General features: G+C 34.3%; 2 protein-coding genes across 3 annotated transcripts; one reads left to right on the top strand and one right to left on the bottom strand.

The window, feature by feature from the left end:
* Positions 1-507: 507 nt before the first annotated feature.
* On the top strand, positions 508-5082 carry LOC147069940 (uncharacterized). 2 transcript variants are annotated; one of them, XR_015070980.1, is made up of 3 exons: positions 508-635; positions 3096-4072; positions 4320-5082. XR_015070980.1 is itself a non-coding variant. In XM_085949825.1 (2 exons), the coding sequence occupies exons 1-2, from the start codon at positions 592-594 to the stop codon at positions 3499-3501; spliced, it is 450 nt and encodes a 149-aa protein (XP_085805951.1). In that variant the 5' UTR covers positions 508-591; the 3' UTR covers positions 3502-5082. The 2 variants fall into 2 exon arrangements, 1 of the variants encoding a protein (XP_085805951.1); XM_085949825.1 differs by having other exon boundaries at positions 3096-5082.
* Positions 5083-9986: 4904 nt separating this feature from the next.
* Positions 9987-23565, bottom strand: not (ubiquitin carboxyl-terminal hydrolase nonstop). The gene is made up of 7 exons (XM_085949826.1): positions 23282-23565; positions 22707-22942; positions 20356-20521; positions 18556-18672; positions 17155-17294; positions 13561-14241; positions 9987-12088 (listed from the first exon to the last, which is right to left on the bottom strand). The coding sequence occupies exons 1-7, from the start codon at positions 23399-23401 to the stop codon at positions 12034-12036; spliced, it is 1515 nt and encodes a 504-aa protein (XP_085805952.1). The 5' UTR covers positions 23402-23565; the 3' UTR covers positions 9987-12033.
* Positions 23566-23667: the final 102 nt, after the last annotated feature.

A 23667-nucleotide genomic window follows, 5' to 3' on the forward strand; every position in this document is an offset into this window, starting at 1 on the left:
ATGTACTAATCGCTCCGATATTACCAGTAATTAAAATAAATATTGGAAATAATAGGTATTTAATTATTTAAAATTTCAGTCCTCAATAAATCTAATCCATATAATAATATCATACTTAGATAATTCAAAATCAATGATAAAAAATAATATCATGATTTTTTAAATAATAAAAATATACCTTAGCATTGTTAAAAATACCCATAAAAAAGTAAGTATCAAATCTAACAAAACCGCCGTACACGAAACAAATATTATCCTATTGTAAAGTTCAACAATGAATTATAACATCAGTGATAGTATCATTTTTATGACGTTTATTTTATGAATTCAATAAATATATTTTTAAAGTTTTATTTTTGATAAAAAAATATTATAAAGGAAACTTTTAGCTGGTTAAAAATATATTTTTAGCTATGATAATTTTATGTGGCTATTGCGGTGCGTCATTGTGAATATTCAGAATTTACAATTGAATCCTATTTTTGTGGTTTTGCTTTGGCAACATTCATGTGAACTGTCAACTTATTGCTCTGGGTTTCGTAATTTCAACTCGGTTAGATATTATAACCAACAAATAAATATATAGTAAAAATGACCACCGCATTGCTTCTTAGTGCCCGTCATTTTTTAAAGAGGTAAATATCTGTACCCTATACTTTAATTTTACAGTACCCCATATCGTTTTTGTGATCGAGATCTTTTGAGACCAAAAACCTAACCAACTGTAGTAACCCAAAAATGTCATCTAGAATAAGGGTGTTCACTTAATAGGTGTCTACACTGTATATCCATAAATGCAATAATTGATTTTGTAAAATATGTCTTTTACACTATTCATTGTACAACAGCCAGGGGTGTGCCCTGGATTCCTCCTAATTGGACTTATACAGTACTCTCTCAGTAATCCGCCACCCGAAACAAATGTCCAATTAGTGAAAGCGGCGAATTATAGTGCATAGGTACATACAAAATATGGTAAAAATTAAAACTGGTTTGAGAAATTTGTATTAGCAAATTACGGTTTTATTTATAATTAAAATCGGGTCTTTTTACTGGTTCTCCGCCACCGGCCGCTGTCATCTGTCAGTGAGCGCAGTGTTGCCAACCGAACTATAATTATAGTACATTTTGATTCGCGTACTATTCGAAAAGTTACATTTTCGTCCGCGTACTATTAAAAAAGTATAGTACGTCAAAAATACCACAATTAAAAAATGCTATTTTTTTATAGTACTTATTCCACTTTAATTAATATATTAGGACCGGTTTCGTCCGCCTCAGTGGGACATTTTCAACGCTGAAAATGTCCCACTGAGGCGGACGAAACCGGTCCTAATATATTAATTAAAGTGGAATAAGTACTATAAAAAAATTGCGTTTTATTAAATAAAAACAACAATACAATGCAGTTCCACCATGAATTGACAGTTAACAAAATAAAAGAAAATAAAAAAATTCTGTCGGCACTTTATGAAAACAGTCTATTTAATTGTGCGAATATTCCCCATTGCTTATTTCATTGCTTTTAAAAGTTATCTAGGTAATATTGCGATGTTTAAAGTTCCGTAAAATGTTCGTACTTCAATCACAGCAAATCGTAATAACGTTAAGCGAGGGACGGTGTATAATATAAATAATATAAGATCTCAGTGTGCGATTTTAGTCAATGGACGTGGTTTTGCGTTGTATACCTACTCTAAAAAACTAACGTGACAGTTAATGACGGCGGCCGGTGTTAGCATTTTTCGGTCGTAAGAGGTGTTATAATTAAGCAGGGCATCGGAATTTCTCGAATTCTCCGTTATGTTTGTGACAAACAAAAAACTTTCATTTTCTCTACATGTCCTATAATTTTTGCCGAAATACTATAATGGCTTGGACCGCGTACTATAATTCGATGACAAAAAGATAGCTAAAATTCAAAATGGCGACTGACAGATTACGATGACGGAGAACCAGTAAAAAGCACCTTAAAATCAAGTATTAACTAAATATTAAACAGTAAATCACTTGGCACAACCAGTTGTTCAGTGAGGCAGATATTCTTGAATGGCTTATGATTTCTGGCTTTCCCTATGACCAAAAGCTTCATGTTGTGTCCCGGTTGCATTGGAGCACGGCATAATTGTGATGCGGTCCTTGGGCACTTTCCTCCCATGTACATTACTTTTTTCGCGATGAACATACATTTTACGAAGGAAAAATTTCCAAAATAAACTAGAGGTGAGTTGGAAATACTGTCACTAGTTTGTGTACTCAAGTCTCGGATGAAACTACCCATACTCAGTATGTGTAGCCCAATAAACTTGTGATGATATCATTGCGAGTCGTTCGCCAGTCGTTCGCCAGTTGAACAATAGGTCATAAATTGTGTGTCACAGTACATTCCCTCATGGTGAGATGACGCACAGGCTTGTTATGAGTGTTATGACCGCTCTAAACATATTGTTTAAAATAAAAAAAAAATCATTGTTATTCATTTTATGAACAAGAATATTATAACCTAACAGTAAACCAACTCATAAATTTAAAATGTGTTTAAAATTAAGCAGAGCTCAGAGTATTTTTAGCGATTCTATTGAAGCCGATATTTCAAATACTAATATGGAGTTGGTTTTAGTTCCAGTTGAGTATGAGACTTATGTCGCATACGCACGCCAAACGCTTTATATAGTATTCCAAATACTAGTAAGTATTTTGGAACAAGTTTCGATACTAAGTATTTTTTATACTGGTAGTAAGCATACTTAGTCTTCAAAATCAACCAGTTTTCCCACCTCTAAAATAAACCCGTCTCATCTGCGTTGTATACTTGTATGCGGCGGACTACTGAATTTGACAATCGAATACCGGCGAATTATGGAGCTTGATTTTGTGCTTTCATCTAGTAAACATAACGGCGGATTATAGTAGTTGTCGGATAATCGAGCGTGTTCTGTATAGTGCTTCTATTTGATACAGTCGAGCTTTTTTTTTGTAAATTTAGATAATCAGCGCTGTGTGTCAATTTTTAGTTTTACAAAACACCATTATTAGGTACATTGACGCTAACTAAGTGAAGTTCTTTAATGGTTTTAACTATCAATTCTTTACAGATACGCCTGTGCCTCATGTAAATATGTCGACAAGACACTCATGGCCAGATCCATGTCTACAAACACAGAACAAAAAAATGACCAACCTATTGCTTACTTGACCAGTTCGGCCGCTAAGTTTACCGTCGCGGAAACAAACAGAGTTAGCAGCAACATGCTTTGGTATCAACCGTTTGTCGTAAGTTTTAGCATGGCAGTATTTCTAATATATTTCTGCATTCTAAGAGAAGAGAACGACATCGATATACTTTTGGACAGAGACTTGACACAGACTCTCCCAGGGTTCGAAAAGCGGCAATTACTCCAAGCGTACGATTATAACAAACAAAATGGAGTTGATGTATCCGCCATTGAGAAGAGGCTCAAAGAAATCATTATTGAAGAAAAGAAAGATGCAAATAAATAAACCCGCTGAAGCAGATGTTTGATTACCCTAATTTTGTATATTAGTGTACTTTGCAAATTAGTTGGGACATGTGTGCAAGTATTGTTACAATGATCATTTTTTCACGATTGAGGGTTGCTTCACTCCACTGATGTGACAAAGAACAAGATGCATGGTTGTTTTATCGGTGAAACTGATCCTAACATTACACACCTTCATCATGAAATTATTTGTCCAACCAAAGTTGAATGTATTGGAATGCCAGGAAATCTGTTGGCCATTGTGAAGGCTCGCCATTTTTAACAAATACTAAATTACTCTATCAAAATATGATTTAGGAACTGTCGAATGCCTTCTATCTCTTGATAATGAATACAAAATGAGGCCATATTAATGACTGAAAGATAGTAAATAAACTTGTAAGGGTGATTAAATCACCTTGTTATTCTATATTATGTCCCTACTAATTTGCACACTACATAACCAGTATGTATTATTAAATTTGGCAGTTGTGTATTTTGAATAAAACAAAATGCTTGATATTAAATAAATACGTTGTTTTCATAATCATAACCTAAAATGTTTAAACAAAGTGTTATAGATCTACCATCATAAATTGGCATTTCAGCGAGGGCGCTAGTATGACATTGAGAATATTACCATAACTAACAAAAAAATGGTAATTTATAATTTTTTATTGGTAGTAGATTTCTGTACAAATATTATGCAATCCATAATTCGAGAAACATGTTGTAAAATTAAATGGCATTTGTAACAAATTTATCCTCGATAGACAATTTTAGTTTCAAATTCGACCGGCTGCCAACTTACGATGGTAGATCTTTACAACATATTCTCGAAAATAATGCTGTCTCTATGATTTATTAATTAAAACCTTATACATGGTTTAGTACTATTTGACAAGTCGTGAAAATCGGTTAACCTCAAAATGAGTCTGCGCGGTGTAGTTTGTTTTTTTACCGGCAGGTTCGCCACTATCGTTCTACTGCGCAGGTGCAGATATCGCAGAGTCTATCTGTCGTGTAAAAATTCAGAAGATATTGAACTTTTTTGATCCATGTATGCAATCTTGCAATTAGCATGATAATGTGTGTTTACACTCGCATTTTTTTGTTATGCACATGTAAACGGGGTATTAATCTATTAAGCTTTTACCTGTGTAACACTTCACATACAACACACTATTAAAGTCAAACAGCATTTTTATTTGTAATCGGTGGCCCTATTTTAGCAGTCCTGTTTACTGTCAGCATGAAATTTAGTACCTGCACGAGGACATTATTGCAATCATTATAAATAATGGACATACACAATTTAAGTGCGCATTAAGCGCATGCGCACACATGTGCTAAATTTCGCATTAACAGCAAACACAACTTTTAGAGTAGGGCTGTAGAAGTACTGACAAACACTTTTGTAAAGTTTTTTTTACTTAAATCCCTTGAATAGAAAGTAGTGTTTTTCTCACTATTAAACTAACATAACTTCTCTGATGTGTATTCAATATAATATTTTTAATAGAGAATTATGTATTGTATAAATTATGTATGGGAGAATAATAAATAAGATACGTTAAATCAATGTTTGTGTTTTAATAATGTTATATTATGATCATGTCAGTGATGTTTTCGTCACAAGTTTATCCTCCTCAAAAGTATATATGTTCCGCAATCGATAGTTCGATTAAGGGTATTTTCACGTGTAAACCTTTGTCGAATGATTTAAAAAAATCTGGGATGACTGATATGTAGTAAATATTAGTTTACATCAAATAATGATGTTTTGGATCCAGTTTTACTAAAATCAAAACAAATTGCAGGGAGTAAATGATTAAATCAAACACCATAATTTAATTAATTTACATTTATTCACATTCAGTTTTACGTGAAGCTCATTGTTGTCAAATTATACATATTATGCATTATTCTTCTTCACACAGATTTATGAAGCGTGTCAATTATGACTGAAAATAATACAATATAAGACAGTAAATATTGTAACAAAATAATTTTCCATTAATTATTACGATCATATTATATTATACAGAACACAAATAAGTAATATCATCAGAATGAACACACAATGTCAATAACAAAAAAACATTTTATTATGCTAGATAGGTCTGTTCAGGTCAAATACACATTTGCATGATAGGTACATATAAATTAAATATATGACTGCCCAAAAGATTATAATATTATGCATGTAATCACCATCTTCAATAAAAATGGAAGTGGGTTGCATTTTTGAATCTCGTGGTTGGCTCGAATTCACATGTTGTTTTGACCCAATGGGCTAACTGAATGATCAACAACCATTCCTCGTAAAAACTCTTTCACGATAACATCCACTCTGTGGAGTACCATTTACTCCGCTTTGGAGATACGACTGGTAATTTACTCTTTACATACAAAGTGAAGAAATATATACACACATTATTATTATAAAAAATGTATCATCAATCAAATAGACATCAGATCTATATCACAGTAAACGGAAGAGAACATATTATATATATGTAATAATATATATACACATATATCTCGAACTTAATAGGATTCTTACCCGAATTACATTTACCGAAAACTCTATACTTACAAGAATTTACAGGGAATATTTCATAAGCTTTTGACAAAATATATTATACTTCAATACAATACGGTTCCTTAAGCATGTTTATTTGAATATAAATGCATTTTAGATAATTTTATCATAAGTTTGAAGCAAAAGTAAAAAGGGGCCTAATATTTTACAATGGCACTATATACAAGCGCTAATTGGGAGTTAATTTTGTAAATTAAATAACTCAAGTATTCACTACATTAAGATATTATAGTTTGATCAGATATCATCAGAACATAGTAAATTTATCATAGATATCCACCATTAAAGCTTACTTGGATGCTACTGCCATAAAAACTTGTGACAAAAAGCATAGTTGAAAATATATCTTTATAACATCTAATATCATCTCATAAGTCACAATTTTATTAAACAATATAATGTGACCATGTACAAGAGACCTAGGCAGACTTGCAGGGTAAGGTCAATCTACCTGTCGCAGTTAAACACCTATAATCTATATCAGTGCTCCGCAACCTTTTCTCACCCACGGCACACCACACGTAAAACAATTTGTACACCAAAACATGGACCCCACATCCTAAAAGGGGACCCCAGGCCAGGAGCTTTGGCGGGTCCCCTACCTATCGTAAAGGTTAAAGACAGTATGATACTCTAAAACAGCGTTTTTCAAGTGGTGTTCCGAGGTAAAATTAATGGTATTGATTGTATGTTTAGAGATTTTTTCTATTCATTAATACATTCAGTTGAATTTTGGTTAGTTGTCGCGTTAAGAATAATTATTTGTCGAATGACACAATAATTATAAATTATACCCTACAATCGCATGTTTTAAAGTATTAATACCAACATAGTAAAATAGCGCTGCAGGCAAACTATTTTACTATTAGAGCAAATTTGTGATTTGTGTTTATCTCACTTATTTGGTTGACCTGCCACACCGGGCCTGCCCCCAGGCTAGAGCACTGTCAACCCCTTCCCTTATGGGGGGCATGCACCAAATTTACATTAATTTATGTTTTTGAAGTTATACTTCTTTAGGCGCGTTTGGGAAAACAAATCAGTGTATTTTTGGCGTGTGACAACGTTGCACGCGCAAATGTAACGCATTAATTTGGCATGGGATGGAAGTTTTGCCCGCCGATGCGACGTAATTTATTTTCCGCGGCGACGTTCGGGTGTTCTAAATGCCGTTTTCTAAATTTGCAGCTGTGGCTTGGGCCGGTTGGGTAAAGACTGAATGTTGCAACTTTTATTATGATTATTCATTTTTCATTTCGGTCTCAAGCGTACATGCGCATAGTCGTTCAATTCTTACAACCAAGTAAACATAACCAATATTGTGTCATAATAAAAATATATATTTATAAACAAATTTCTGGAGACCAACATTCTACACTGTTAATTTATATTCATAAAACTTTATTTATATTAGAGTGTATATTTATTTTTCATTGTAAAGGTTGTGTATCAAGATTTGAGGCTATGTTTATGTAAGTATTATTTATGAGTAAAATTATATATCAATAAATAAATAAATTTTTTGAATGTCGAGTTGGTAAATAATTCAAACAATGGCATGTTGTAAATTTACAATATTTAGACACTTCATACACGAAAATACATATTTTTACAGTTTAGGATAATATTTGTTGTATATCCCACGTCAATTTATTTATTAGCAGTTTATAATAATTGAAGACAATAATAATTATTATGTTTCATCAGAAAAGCCAATATCACGTTTCAGTTAAACCATTAAATAGGCTATGTTTTACTTTTGATTTGTGAAGTATTATTGTTAACGAAAATAGTTGTACAGTAATCTGTTTAAGCAAAGATGGTCGAAATAGCAGTTTGCTAAATTTTTCAAACACAGGTTTTGAGTTTTTTTTTTCCAAAGTAGGTAGGTACATTCAGCAATAATATTTTGTTTAGTTATTTTTTGTTTTGTTAACGTAAAAGTTTAATCAAAACTGCTTATTTTAAATTATAACTTAAGTTGAAAAACTTTGCTCACCTAGATATGTCGTAGAAAATGGGAGCTGAACTACGATAGCAGTGTCGGAAATCCGAGGATATTCTTTATTAACAGAAATCCAGAAAATAGCTAATGGAACATCGGCGAAGTTCAGTTTTAGCGTCCCGTCGATTCTCAATTCAACAAATTCCTCACGAATTTATAGGAAAAGCGCTTCTATAGATTGCAAAAGGGTTTCAAATCCAGTCGTATTGATTGTATGAAAGTAATGATGAATTTCCTTTGCAGCAAAGTTAAATCTTTTTGAGAAAAATTAATCGCTTGTTTTCAATAGTGGCCTGGTAGGTCCTTTGGTACATTTGTAGAGATCCTTGTCTTAACTCTTTCTAATTTATGAGCATGTCAATATATTTTCATTCTGACCTTGCATTGTTTTATTAAGTTCATGCAGGTGCTCAAATATATTACCAGCCAAGTATGCAAATTTGGCTATTAAATAAATAGGTATTGTATAATATACAAAATTATTTTGAAGCAATGCACTGCGGCACACCTAGCATCTTCTCTGGCACACCGGTTGCGGAGCACTGAGGTAAGCGACGGGCTGAATGTATTCAGTGCCACCTGTTATGCCTTTGCGTTGCGATTGTATTCGTCCTGATTATGTGAATATGGCATTAATTTCTCCCTGCAGGTCCGCCATTAACGTCTTGCCCGGGGCTGATATACAATATAACTTAAATTACATGATCAATGAAAGTCAATAAAGGAAAAGTACTGCACTTCTTTTATAGGTGTAAACCCATGATGGCCGCGCGGTTTAAGCATTGGCCTATTGCGTCGAGGGTCCCAGGTTCGAATCCTGGGTCTGACAAGTACACATATTGTTTTTCAATTTGTGTATGAGCCAGAGTATGGACCTAATAGGTTGAGCAAGTGGTTGACATCCATTTCTCGTAAAAACAAAATCTGTCAATACAAACCTCCACCCTGTGGAGGCCATAATATGATCCTATTAGGATCGGACATGGTCAAAAAAGAAAAAAAAACTGAATAATAATTGATGGTTTGATTGAAATGATTTTTAATACCTACTCTACCTATTCAGATAAATTTCCCGCCACAGACAATTAATTGAGCACAGATGGGAAACCAAGGATTTTTTGCCATTTATTTATTTACTTTATGGTTGTATTATTCAAGAATGGAAAAAAGCAAAATCCACCAGTGGAACTCATTAAAATTTTTGTAATCTATAATTATTGAAAATTCTACGAGACTTTCCAATTCGTATTATTAAACGCTGTTTAACTGTTATTCAATATTGTAGTAGTTTTTTTTAAATATACTTTTAAACCCGTCCGTGCGATAAATTGTCTGGCTACGAGTAATATATCGTCTCTGTTCTGGCAGAACACACTAACTGGAGAATACTTGTTTTGAGTAATTTGACTTTGGAGTTGTTAGAATATTTGAAATGGTCTATCATGTGAGTTTATTAAGTAATCTATAAAAGGATGACTTTAAAATAAAGACTGTTTATTTATTAAGAAGGTTTCCAGACGGTAAAATTTGAAATAAGGAACATTTTGGTATAACTAACTCAATATGTCATTTTTTCGAATCAGTTTCTTCTGCCAGAACAGTGACGATATAATAATGCAAAACATTATTAACTAAGAGCCATTTCAAAAAGGATCCGTCATTAAGATATGAAAACCTCGTATTGAAAAACGTTACGATGTTCGAGGATGAAAAAACAGTGACTCAAAATTTTCTTTAAGAAGATGACAAAGTTGTTTTAGAAGATGATTAATTAATCAAGTGGGGAATTTTGTACAGTTTGGATTTGGCTTGTGGCTTATAGATTTGGCAGAATTTAACTTGGAAAATGAGTTACGAGTTTTTGTTATTCCAATGTACGATTTTCAAAGATTTTTATTGAGTTACAAGGTTTCAATGTTTATAATAAATACATAATAAATAGTTATATTTTATTATCTTTGAAAACTTTGGACATTTGATTTATTTAATAATCTTTAAAAAGGAGATGGAAAAAAATAATAATTGAAATTTTAAAAACTTATATTAAGTAAGATTGTTTGAGATACGAGTATTACAACTTACGTACGAGTTTGTGATTTTTGTCAATATCTCAATAACTATAAATAAATACCACATATGAGTTAGACACCTTAATAGCTCACCAAATTGGCTATAAAATAAGTAAAAAAACCCAATATCGTAAAATTTTAAGTTACGAGGTTTTCATATCTTAACAACGAATACTACAGTATTTTTAAGCATTTAACATTTCATTTAAGTAAGAAAAACATTTTTTTCTATTTTTAGTGACATATAAATCATTCATAATACTGATCATTTGAACTACAAGTCTCTAAAATGTGACAATTCAAACAAAAATAACACTTACAAAATTGACGTTACTCATCAGTCGATATTAATTAAAAATACCTACTTGTTAACGAATAAACAAGTATTATTTAACTAACAACACAAATCTCGAGAGAAAATTGTATCAAAAATAACATCTGTACATACGCCATATCCACTCTAAGTGGAGCATATTATGGCTTCCAAGATTCCTGTCACTCGCCAATCATTTTGATACTTCATCCTGTAACTATGTTCGTCAAATACATCTTGACAATGGTATTAAGTGGTATTGTAGGAAGCCAGAACACCATCAGAATAAAAAAAAACCATCCTTCCATCGCAAGCACCCAAGCCAGAATACTCACCAAAAATCAAGATGATACTCTTGAAGAGTATGCCGAGTCAAAAAGAATGGTTCATATGTTGTTGATGAGTAATATCTTAAAATAAAAATCTTAACAGTAAAGTTGATTTCATCAGTGGAAAACGTGGTAAAAACCAAACATATATTCATACATCTAGGATCACGCACTACTTCACAAAATTACATTTAACAAGAATATAGAAGATGAATTTCTGTGGCAAAGAAATCCTTTCAATTCAGATCAAGACTCTTTTCAAAGAAAACTAAAAATCTCTACAAAACCCTAATTAGGCCGATCCATATTGACCTATGGTTAACTGGATGTCTTTAAAACGAAGATATTGAGAAGGGTCTTATGATGAAAGTACAACCACCAACTATACTCATTGTACAATGATCCCCTAGCCGCCTCACATGTGAAAGTGGAGTGAGTCTGTTAAGCAGTCTTAAAGATGGCAGACACGCAAGAGGCACCATTTTGATAGGTCAGCAGGGAAAAGTGCGGATCTGCAGCTTTATTCAAATGTAAATTCAGTTGTAAACCCGACAAAAATATCTTTATTCCACCCATGTTAGAATCGCTTAAGTTTCTCGCGATAAATAATTTTCTCAAATGCGCAAGAAAAGTTGCACATCTAATTTACTCTGTTGCGCGATCGGTGGATTGTCCCGCGATAAATTACCGCTGCAGGGCATCGAGTTGTGCAGAATACGCTAAGTGATAACTAATCGCAAAGCACACCGGAACATATTCGACTCGTGGCGGGTACATGGAATAAAGCTGCTGGAGACGAACACTACTGTGTAGAAAGAAACACGGCATCCCTGACTCAAGAGGTGAAGGGAGGTTGCGGCAGTCGGAGGGAGTGGAGGCGGCTAAGATCCATATTGGGTTGTAGTACCGGTGACGATGAAACACATAACTAGGCAACACAAATAATTTCCAAACATATCGGCATCAGCAGTGATGTACGTATCACATAGACTCAGTACAGTAGTAAAGTACATAAAAGTACATTGTTAGATTTCACAAAGTCCAAAGTACAATGATTATAATAAACAATCAGTTTTCTACGATACATTAATGACATCGCCTTAATTGTAAATCTTTGATACTTCCCATTTTTACAATACAGAGGTATACTTTCAGATTGGACAAATGATCAATTTGATTTTACGATATAATTTTAAACACGAACGTATAATCCTAGACCCCATCACATTCATACTCCAATACAGTCTTGTGATAGAAGAGAAGATACCTGAAAGAGAAAAAGTATATAATTATTGTCTTATGCATACATTAATTATAAATTAATTGATCCAACAGGGATTTGAGTCCTGGACACTGCGGTCCTCATTTACCATAGAGTTAAAAGCAGCTACCCCCGCGCAAATGAATTTACATTGTCCAACAGCTTCGCAGAAGTATATTAAGTAGCTGTTTCAATATAGTATTAACGACACTTAAATTCAAAAAAATTTGCCATCAAAAGAAATGTTTAATACACAAAAAATTATATTAGAAACTACCGTGCAGCATTCAGACATTATGACGTCACGCAAAAATATTATTTTGCACGCATCGGCCGTAGCATCCGCGGTTGAAATTTTGTAAAATATCATTAATGTTTTTCTGGGCCTCCAAAATGTATTAAGCCATGGCCCCTTCAATTATTGTAAGTCTGACCCCGATACAGGGTGTGTGGTTTTGTAATATTAATTTTCCATTCAAACAAAATACTTCAATCTAGGGGTTATAGTTAAAGAAATTCATCATAAAAAACTGGGGATTTGTATAACATACCATCATAAATCGTACGGTGTTCGAATTTAGAACTAAGCCCACCACAGTACAAAAAGTATTGAATGTCAAATGTTAGCATGTGGCGCCCTCACGCAGCGGACAAGTGGTATACAAATAAAAAATGAATTAAGAGCAGCAATCTTCACATCACCTCATATTTCATGTTTGACACAGGATTCATACATGCAGCTGCTTTGTATGAAAAGTTATAAACATTTTATTCCAAATATTGGATTACAGTCCATGAACCCATGTGTATAAAATGTTATTGTTTGGGCCAATTATGGCAATCCTAATCTACCTCTAGTGCGTCCAGGCATTCTATAAACACTTCGGTCATTCTTCACGATGACACATGACATCAAGATGGCATTACAGTTTACAGTTTTTACAGTTTTTGAGGGTCAATCGCTGAGATACAGGGTGACTAGTGAGGAGTGCGAGAACAGGAGCTAGCCCAGCCCAGCCCGCCCGCCTTTTTAACATTAACGGTTAGTGCCTGAAATCCCTGTATAACCTCCCCCAGCACCCAAATTATTCCCTTCCAATTACAGTCCACTAAAAAGCGCCACTAGTTATTATGTATTGTCATTTAATTTCAATGTTTTTTCCTGACACCAACCCTTCAAAGACTAATTAATCGGTGCTCTTTGTTATACTTGGATTTCATGGACTGCCATAAAGTACCCTGCTTCAAAACCCATGGTCCACGGTGTCGTGTTGGTCCACACTGATGGCTTTTACATTTCTATCTTATTAATCTGTTTTTTGATTATATGAATATAATTTACAATCGTATATTTAACTTTCAATTCAATTTACTCAAATCGGTTACCTATGTACATGGACCTCAGCTTCCCATATGATGTTTTACCATTAATAGCCACTAAAATGAAATAGTAAATTAAAATAATATTTTGTATTTACCCTTCACTGTCAAGCACCTCTTTCAGTGATGCCCGAGTAATCATATGATCGTCGCACTTGAACCAACACCCTTGCATCTGCCTCACGTATGCGGTATAATGACCCGCGTCCAGCGACCCTAGATGGTTCACAACGGCAAACAAAGAATACCGATTGTCCTCAAAGATCGACAGATCGCCTCCCTGGACTCCAGATGATTCCGCATTGTTGTTATTGTTGTGGCGGGACCTGGCTTCGGCACTCTGCTGCCTCTTGTGGTTGGACATGAAGGGCGTCATGTCCAATTCGGCGGGGAACGATATGAAGGTTGAAATCTTGCGATCGATTTGACTAGAGTGCTCGAATCGTTTCAGATGAAAGCTAGCGACGATCGGGAGCGTCTCAAGAGTCAGCTGCTTCGTTGACTCTTGATAAGCTCTGCAATTGGAGCACTTTATTTTGGCTCCCGATCCCAAATGTTCAGCTCGGGTGAACCTCTCAAGGCAGCCTTGGAGGGATCCGGGTCCGGCGACGTCTAACGAAATATCCCAGAAAGGGTCGATAGTTGTGGAGACTCCGCTGCAGGACTGGCAGACGACGTCGCTCTGCAGGCCGCCCGTGAATATTTGATCTATTATACAGTCGCATCTTGTGGTGCCTTCTTTCTTTGGAACGGGCTCTTCCATTCCATTACGGCAATGCCTACAAACAAAAACAAGTTAATTCACTAGCACTGTATTGTAAAATTAAAAATTTCTTGACCTCTGCTGAATGTTGCTCCTTCACCAAAATTTTAACACGATTCAATGAGTAAATAATTATTTTCTATACAAAACATTTTAACAAATATTATCTATTTGATAACCAGAATAACCATAATCCAGAATAACTAATTCACGAAAATAATATTGATCGGTTAGTGCAGAGTTTCCAATATTCAATTTGAAAGACCCGAATATATTGGACATCGAAGGTGAAATAGATATACAGTTGAACTCAGTTATTACGATCACGGACATCTCGGATGTAATGAGGAAACATTCATTGACATTTTAGTTTATGATTTTCTCCATATTTTTATGTCGAGCTACTTATCGGATATACTGAGTAAAAATATCGTCAAAAATTTTCATAAAACTGTTAATGTGTCAATCGTTTAAAAACATTTTCGACCCTAGGCAATAAAATCTGACCATAGACCAATGCCGCCGGGATCGGATTACGTTTGTGACACTAGTTAAGTATCTAAGTAGTACCTAATTGGTGTTTTCGCCGACAAAATTGAAAAAGTATCCACGCATATGGTTGAAATTTCATGTAAAAAATCCAAGCTGAAGTCAGTAGGTACTGTTACACCCCCGAATGGTCAACATTTGGTGATGTCTCTGTGGATCTAGAGAGGCCCGAACCATTATCAAGCCAACACAGTAAGGGTTGATTGCGAAAATAAATAATAATAAGACCGACAATGCTCTTTGAGCGCCAAAATTTAATAAAACAGCAACGTCGCAATCTTGTCCATTGCTACGAGCGTAATATTATCGCTAAAAGCAATGGGAGACTGCAGGCAGTGTTAAATTATTGCAGCGGAGAGATCGAAAAGCAAAGATCTTGGCGCGCATGCGCAGAAGACGAGGAGGTTGAGCAGCTATTTTGGGAAAACAGGAGAGAAAGATTCTGTCACCGCAACAGAAAAAAGCGTAATTTTGACGCGCTCTGAAAACAAATTTATTAAAATGTAGTGATCCTAGCTGCAATATTTAAAATAAAATCGCAGTTTCCGGCCACAATTCCGGTGTAATTTCTTCATCCCCGAAGTCCATACACAGACGAAAACACCATCATACTGAGCGAGGAGATAAATGCTACTTTTTGCTCATGACTTGGGATGGAGATGTTAGTACCTACCAGCGTTCATTACAATAAACAACTTCTTTTGTAGTTTATGAATGCCGTGCTTGTTTCGGGGAAAAATTCTAATTGTGTATTTTTGTTTGAATTGTGACTTTTTGTGTTATGTGACCGCTCATTTAAAAATACCTGTTCTCTGATATAACGAGTAATGCTTATAACGAGCAAATTCAGTCGGTCTTATCTTCCTCGTAATAACCAAGTTCGACTGTATTACGTATGTATTTTAAAGAAAAACTATCTTCTTGAATGTTATATTTGGACATTTTTACAACATACAAGCATATTTTGTATAATAAGTCAATTTTGTTAATAGCGGGACACACATTATCTATTCTGGACACTAATCCATTAGTATGTAATAATTTATCCTGAACTAAATGTCAGCTAACTAACAATCAAACTGCAGAGATATACGAGGTATTATTCGCAACCTATAAATCAACAATAAATTTAAATGTTCTCCAGACACATATTGCTATGCCCTACTCGTGGGAATAACTGAAGAGTGTGCACGAACAACGATGAATGGCACATTTGCAAAATGTTGAGGAATGAATAAAACGTAAATAAAATTATTATTAAGGGATTTTGTTAATGTATTTTATTTCAAAGATGTAGTTATTCGTACAGGGACTACAATTAAACAATAATTTATTATAAAAATAATCAAATTAATTAAAAAATCAATAAACAAAAACTCCTGTAGGAGAATAATGATGAACAGCATGTGCCGTACAGCACTGTTCTTGTGCATGACAACGAAATTAAGAATATTAGTCTAATAAAATAGGTCATGTATTTGTGACATTCGTCATTATCCTACTCACTTCTTTTGGCGGCTGTTTCCCTGGAATTACGACTCCTTTCTTAGAAGTATTTGATTTACTAGCATCTTTTAAGTGTTTTTTTTTAATATCCTTCAAATATTTATGTTTATCTTGCGTTTTATACTCCTATTTAAACGATTTTATCGAACCACGGCCCGGGTCCGCCATGTTTGTACTATTCATCGTTGTTTGTGGGTAAAATTCGACATTCATCGTTGTTTGTCGGTAAAGCAGTTTTTTTACCAACTATATCTGCCATATATGGGTCTATTCTATACTTATCGACCGCTAAAGTGATTAAAGTGATAAATAGTATCAAACTTAGGGTAGGTTTGTATCAAAGTATTAGCACTTATTGTAACAATTACAATAAGTTGGTTTTTATTGTTGCAATAAGTTATTATTAAAATAAAGCACTTATTTCAACAATAAAAACAAACTTATTGTAATTGTTACAATTAGTGCTAATATTTTGATACAAACCTACCCTAAGTTAGATAATATTTATCACTTTAGCGGTCGATAAGTATAGAATAGACTCACTAGTGGTGTTTTTAAAACTAAAATACATTCGTTATAATCCATATACCAATGTTCTATTCATAACATACTTATGCCCAAAGTGTGCCATTCATTCGTTGTTCGTGCACACTCTTCAACTAATGAAAAAGCTTTTACAAAAAAGTTTTATAAGATATTCATAATATATAAATATATAATAACTAAGTTTTCTATATCTGTTACTAAAAAATCTTAACATGGCATATGAGACTAACACAATATCATATTGTATCCATTCAGAAGGGGTTAGATGCTGAGCAAAATTGCATCATGTTAGATTATGTGAAGTGCAAGGAAACACTTAGAAAACAACCTGTGCAACACATCCAAAGTGGCAATGAAAAACTCGTGAGCGTCCTGTTGCTCATATCCGGCGAGGTGGCGGGCATGGGTCCAAATCAGATGCAGAAGACGGTGCAGAATTAATGGTGTTTTAGAACCAGAATAAAACTCCTGAAAAGATACACATACATATTAATCATCTTACGGTGAGCGATGTTACAATTCCGTTTGTTTTCTCTGTTGCGGCCGATTAATAATTCACCAATAAACATTTACATCATTATGTCTTCTACCAAGTGTCTGCCGTACAGAGTGGAACAAAGACATACAAATATGAGTCCCCAAAGTAGTGAAGAGACATTCATGCCACTCTTTTCGACAATCAATAATTGAGCAGTGTCATATATTTTAGATCAAGTGATATTTTCCTGTACGGTCCATGGTGTCAAAAGTGAGGCGAGTGATTATTATCATGAGCGTCAGCACGGATTTATTTCAATGGGATTCGCTAATGGTGCTAATTGTTTCTTATCGGTTTATTTTGTGTCGGTTGAATGGTCACTAAAAACGAGCCATGCTAGTCGCTGGACTACAAGTTAAATAATATCATTTACTTTTCTGGCACTATTTCAAACTTGGAATTTTTTAGCCGTCCATACTTCCAAATGTACATTCAATCGTGTCACTGATGTTCCTTACACAGTTTGTGATGTCAATCACTAAAGAGTAGCACCGTATGCGGAACATCAGTTGCTAACCAATTTGTGAGTCCAACCACCAACGACTTCAATCATAATTGAGTAGTAGCTAGTGGGGGAAAGGATTAATTACTTAAACGGGTTTGCTATCGAAATAGGAATTGCTGGAACAGCATTCAATTCAATGCAAAACAAGTTGTATTTGGTAGGTCAGGACCAACAAATACGGACTCTAGATAGGAGTTTTATACAGGTGGTCCTCGACTTTTGTACATAATTGGTTCCTTAAAATGTGTACAAAAGTAGAGCAATGTAAAAAAATCAAAGTGTATTTTAAAATATTTATTTATAGGAGAAGGGAGCGACTGTATGGAAGCGTACAGTTTTTATATTATCGATAAAAACTGTATCCATATTTTAAGAAATAACGAATTGTGGGAAAGTACAATATACGAAAGTCGAGGACTGCCCGTACACATTCCGGATTAGGAATTTCGAACGCAGGTCGATTTTCGAATCAACGATTGCACATATTGTGGTCGTATTGGTAACAGGTTCATTGTTTTTCTTCTTCTATTGGTAGCCCTGAAAAAAAAAATGTTAGCTCATTCTGGTTTGAAATCTGTGTTTGTCAGTGTTTTACGTGATTATTCAACTTAAAAATCATCTCATCTCATTCTTCAACTTTTCTAAATATCTGAGAGATAAATGCTACATTTGAAATGTAAACTGACCTGAAATAGTTTCGACACTTCACAAACTAAACATTTGCCAGGGCCTCCGGATGGAACTTTACATTTATGCATCTCCCCAAGAAAGTAGTCTCTCAGAAGCGGCGTATGGATGAGAGCCTGAAAGATAACCAAAAATTAAACATAACAGTATAAATTAGTTTACTAATGTTTCAACCCTTGGAAATTCTAACTTGAGTATGCAATTGGCATGTAACAAAAGTCACTTGGCGAATGAATTACTCTATGATATAATTAAGTTCTGATAAATGTGTAAATTTCAATAGTGTGTGTGTGCCTCGCATATCGACAACTTATGTAGAGTTTATAACAATTTCTATTGGGTGTACTCACGTACCTGTGTATGTAATATAAATAAAGCCTTTTGCTCATGGAGAAACTAAAATCTGACAAACTGGTTGCTGCTGGAACTCATAAACTGGCCAATAACTGATGCTTCGCACACGGCGCTACTGAAACCCACTTGCAATAATAATTTAACAACCTCAAACTGTCAAACCCATTGTCTTTCCTACTTCATTCTAAGCTTTTCCGGGAATATTCTGGCAGCCTGTAATTATAGAGGCATGAGTATTTCTCAACTTCTACCACAAATTTTAAATTAAAAATCGGTTTGCCCATCTTTAATTTTTGGAGTTTTGACTTTTTATTGCTTGTTCAGTTCAGTGCTACCAATTTTGGTAAGAAAATATGATTTTTCATTAAATCTACAGATATTGGCACCACTGTCTTATGGGAGACTGGAAACTGAGAGACTGGGAGACTAGCATGTTGCGCCCTTCAGTTTAGTAGAGAACATTTTGAAACTGAGAGATTCCAGTCGTGCCGTGAGCGAGCAGCCATTGAAATAAGAACATTAGCTAGATACTGGTTGGAATTTTAGTTTCAGTCTCATCTTTTTTGAGTATTCTCGTGAGCGAAAGGCCTAACTTTACTGCAACATAAAAGTATGACGATTGCCCAGTGGCGAAGGGTGGAGGTAGGCTGTTAAGATTCGCCATAAATAGTGCACATTAAATTTCGTCAGTCATACGTATTTGTTTTCATTGAAATAATACTACAATTTACAGATGATGCTGGTTAGTTTTCAAAATTCAATTAAACCTTGCAAAATCCAAGCCATAATAGATAATAGTCAAAAAATACTTGTCTATCTATAAAATATCTAAAATTATGCAATTAAATCATACATAACTATTTTATGGATAGAATATTTTTATCTATTATAGTTTGGTTTAGGCAGGGTTTAATGAATTTAAAAAACGTATTCTTAATACAACGAAAACAAATAATTATGAATGAAAACATGTGCACAATTTTGTCATATCGCCCAAGATATACCAAAACTATTATGGTATGGTTTCGGTAGGGTTTAATTGATTTTTAAAAACTAAACAACATAATCTATAAATTGTAGTATTAGTTCAATAAAAACACATATGTATGACTGATAATGTTTAATGTGCACTATTTATGGCAGATCTTAACAGCCTACCTCCACCCTTCGCCACTGCGATTGCCAATACGGCATAGCTATTCCTGGTTAACGCTACTATGTAAACCATACTTATACAAGCACTACACTTCTAAGAGTTAGAATTATGAATATACAATAATTATTATTTCACTGTTGTTTATAGCACCAGAGATACACATTAAAATTTGTTTTGGACCATTAAACCTAATGTGGTCCAAAAGAAATTGCACAATAAGGGAATTTGCCTCCCATAGATGGAGCAGAGAAAGAACAAAAAGATATTATTCATGTAAGATGTGTCAAACCTGTACGATGCAGTTCATAAAACACGTGGAGCCAAGGTTTTGGAGGCCTCTCAAGCCAATTGTGGTCATGGGACTTATAACACGGCGCTTCCTTAACCTTCTAAGTGCAGCAGCTTCTTGCGGACTCGGTAACCATGCAATATATGGTGCACTCATTCCTAAGGACCTGAAAATATAAAATATTATTTCATATCATGAAAACCATAAATTGTCAACAAACTGATAGGTACTAGTGAAAATTCTTGATAATAGTGCTGCAAATGACCGCATGACGTTTTATAACTTTCTTTTTAGACCAAACCCAACCTAACCTAACATAATCTGCCACAACCTAATTAAACCTAACCTAATCTTGGAGAAATATCAAATTTTAAATTAACAATTATTGGATCGAAAAGCATCTGCACCGACAGAAAAGGGTATTTAATATAATTGTCTAAATGGGATAAACTGTTTCCGCCAAAAAAAAATAATAAATTGTCATCTGCGGCACTATAACCAAATTCTTTACAGTATTTATTTTCTTTTCAATCAACAGGCTATAGGTATTGTTCATGCATGACGGAAATAAATGTCTAAAAACAAATAATTATAATTAAGTAGGAAATTAAGGGTGGCAAACTAAATTCAGGAAACAATAGACGATACTTATTGCCAGTTAGTATATAAACATAAAAACTTACTTAAAAATATAATGAATTTAGAAGACATGGCAATGGGATAACCAATTCTAATAAGTCCTGAATGAAATAATCCTTGTCTGTTTGGGTCTAACTTATATTATGTTATTCCTGGCTTAAGGCGATACTTCAGTGAAACGGCAAATAATTTTCAACTATAGGCGCGACAAAATTTTGGACTCGCTGGCAGTCTGAGAGCGAACGTCGAGGTGTGAATACGTCAATTTGTTTCGTGATGGCGACGAGGGTATTAATTCTTAAATCGTCTAAAGATGACTAAAAACGTTACCCATTTAATTTAAAAAGAAAACATGTCAATGAATATATTATTATCGTTACTAATAGAACAATAAACAGAACATTAAATGGACGCATGTTGGATTTATATGACAAATTATATTTCGGTCGGCATGCATCATTTGCCCGGCATTGCATAGGGCCCGGCGTGGCGGGTCGACCAGTTAAGTGATGCCTGCAGCCGCTATTTTCCTTAATGATTAACATTTAGAAATATGTGGCTGTGTGATGTAATTTGATGATTGACATAATTACAGGATAATTCATATGTACAATTGTATTTTATAATTATTTTAAGTGTGTTTCCTAACTTACAAAATGGTTTTTTATTTAATATGGCGAAAGGTTGCATGTTACTTGGCTACCACAAATGGAGGCCGCGATCGGTGCTTCATAATATGTTGAGTGCCGACTACTCAATAAATCAACTAGATTTACCTATTTAAAAATTGCTAAAAATACACAGAATTCCCTTAACCCTGGGGTTGCGTGGAAACCACTCGGGGAACACTACTATAGAAGATTGCACTGCCCTTAACCTTAGCGATAGGTAGGGGGGCCCGCCATAGATCTTGGCCTGGATACACTGGGCATTGTGTATGTATCTTTTTAAACAATGAAATTAAAAAAAAACAATACCAAATATGAAAATTCTATATTTTACAATTACAACGTTTTTCTTAACTCGTATTTTTATTTGTCCGGTGGTTCTTTATCCGGTACAAATCTTGCAATCGATTTTTAACTAACTTCCCGACTAGCTAGACATTTGAAACTTTTAGAATATATCAGAACACGATGCCAATGCATGTTTTTAATACTTTTAAGTAAGTTTAAGTAGAATTAAATTAATTTACAGTTAATTCTGTTTTGTATTTAAAGTTATTTCGACACCATTATTGGTTGCTAGGGGTCTGGGATCCTAGCAACTAAATTATTAATAATACGTGCGTTACTATGGAAATCAATATGACATGTCAAAATGACATTTCAGTATTATTTCTATTAAGTACAAATTTTTTTGATCGTTTAAGCTAGTCAAGTCAAGTTTATATGATTCAACAGAAAATTTAAAAACGTTGTATATAAAAAGTTCTTTTTATCTTGTAATAATTATTTTATATCAGTTAGGTGAGTAATATAAAAATTGCGAACAAAAAACGTAGGTATATCCTATAACGTAATTTTGTATCTACCTACAGTCCTATATGTATTATACAATATATAGGACTCTCTATAATAGAGATGGATGTATGTTTTGATACAACATTTATGAGCTTTTCAAAACAGATTGTACCAGGTGCAAATCACACCGCTATGGGTGCAAGTGGACTCACCTTATGTTATGACAGTATTAGAGGCTTCGATACTCACTTTGTTTCCTTGACTCTGTTAAGGTTTGCTATTTCAGTCAATTCTCTGTCGTATATGTAATCCTGGCATTGCGCGCAGTAAATATTCCCGTGGGAAAGATCCACGTAAAGAAAATGCTTTTTCAGTTTGGAATGATCTTGGATATGTCCCGCGTAGCAACCGAAAAATATACAATGAAGACAGGAATGCAACCGAGGTCCGGGTGAACTGCACGTAAAACACAGGCATGATGTGGCCTAAAATGATGACAGAACATGTCAGTTTTATCACAAAACAATTACACCGAAATCACCAATAAACTAATCTGTTTCATAAACAAACGATTAACACTAGTCGCGCGGCTTTAATTGTTATCAATCTGGGCATGCACGAACGCATCCTAAATGCATCTTTTTCAAAACAACGGCGTCAGCTGTTTCGCAGACTGCGATAAATTTGCATAATAAAAACTATTTTCCTCGTCTTATTTCGCTGATCAATTTCAAACTTTCATTGTCTTTCAATTAAATATGTTTGAAATGCACCCTCGTGTTGAAATTTAATATTTAAACGCATTTTATCAAAATTCAGCAAACCTTGTAGCTTCTCGCCTCGTATGAAGTGCACGCCACAAAAAAAGCATGCACAACTTTATAGGGTTGGGTGCCTTTCGCCGCTTTAAAATTATTTAAATGAATACAACCATTGTCGTTCATTTTTAAACAGTTTATGAAAAGGCTCAATCGTAAACGAAATGAGCCCGGCCAGGTCGAGGACGAAGTCTGACAGAAAATTCAATAATCCAGAAACACAGTTCACAACACCGGCGTACTGCCCTTGGGCACGGCACGACCAACTGGAAACAAAGACGTTTCTAGTTAATTTTTGTTATGTTGGCAGTCGGCTATACAAATATGAAAAATCAGCTGATTTTGAAAACATTTTATGGAGAGGTAAACGACAAACGTTTCACATTTTATCC

The sequence above is a fragment of the Rhyacophila brunnea genome, unplaced genomic scaffold (genome assembly GCF_057557595.1).
Source record: "Rhyacophila brunnea isolate RB1 unplaced genomic scaffold, BYU_Rbru_1.0 scaffold_22, whole genome shotgun sequence".
Taxonomy (NCBI): Eukaryota; Metazoa; Arthropoda; class Insecta; order Trichoptera; family Rhyacophilidae; genus Rhyacophila; species Rhyacophila brunnea.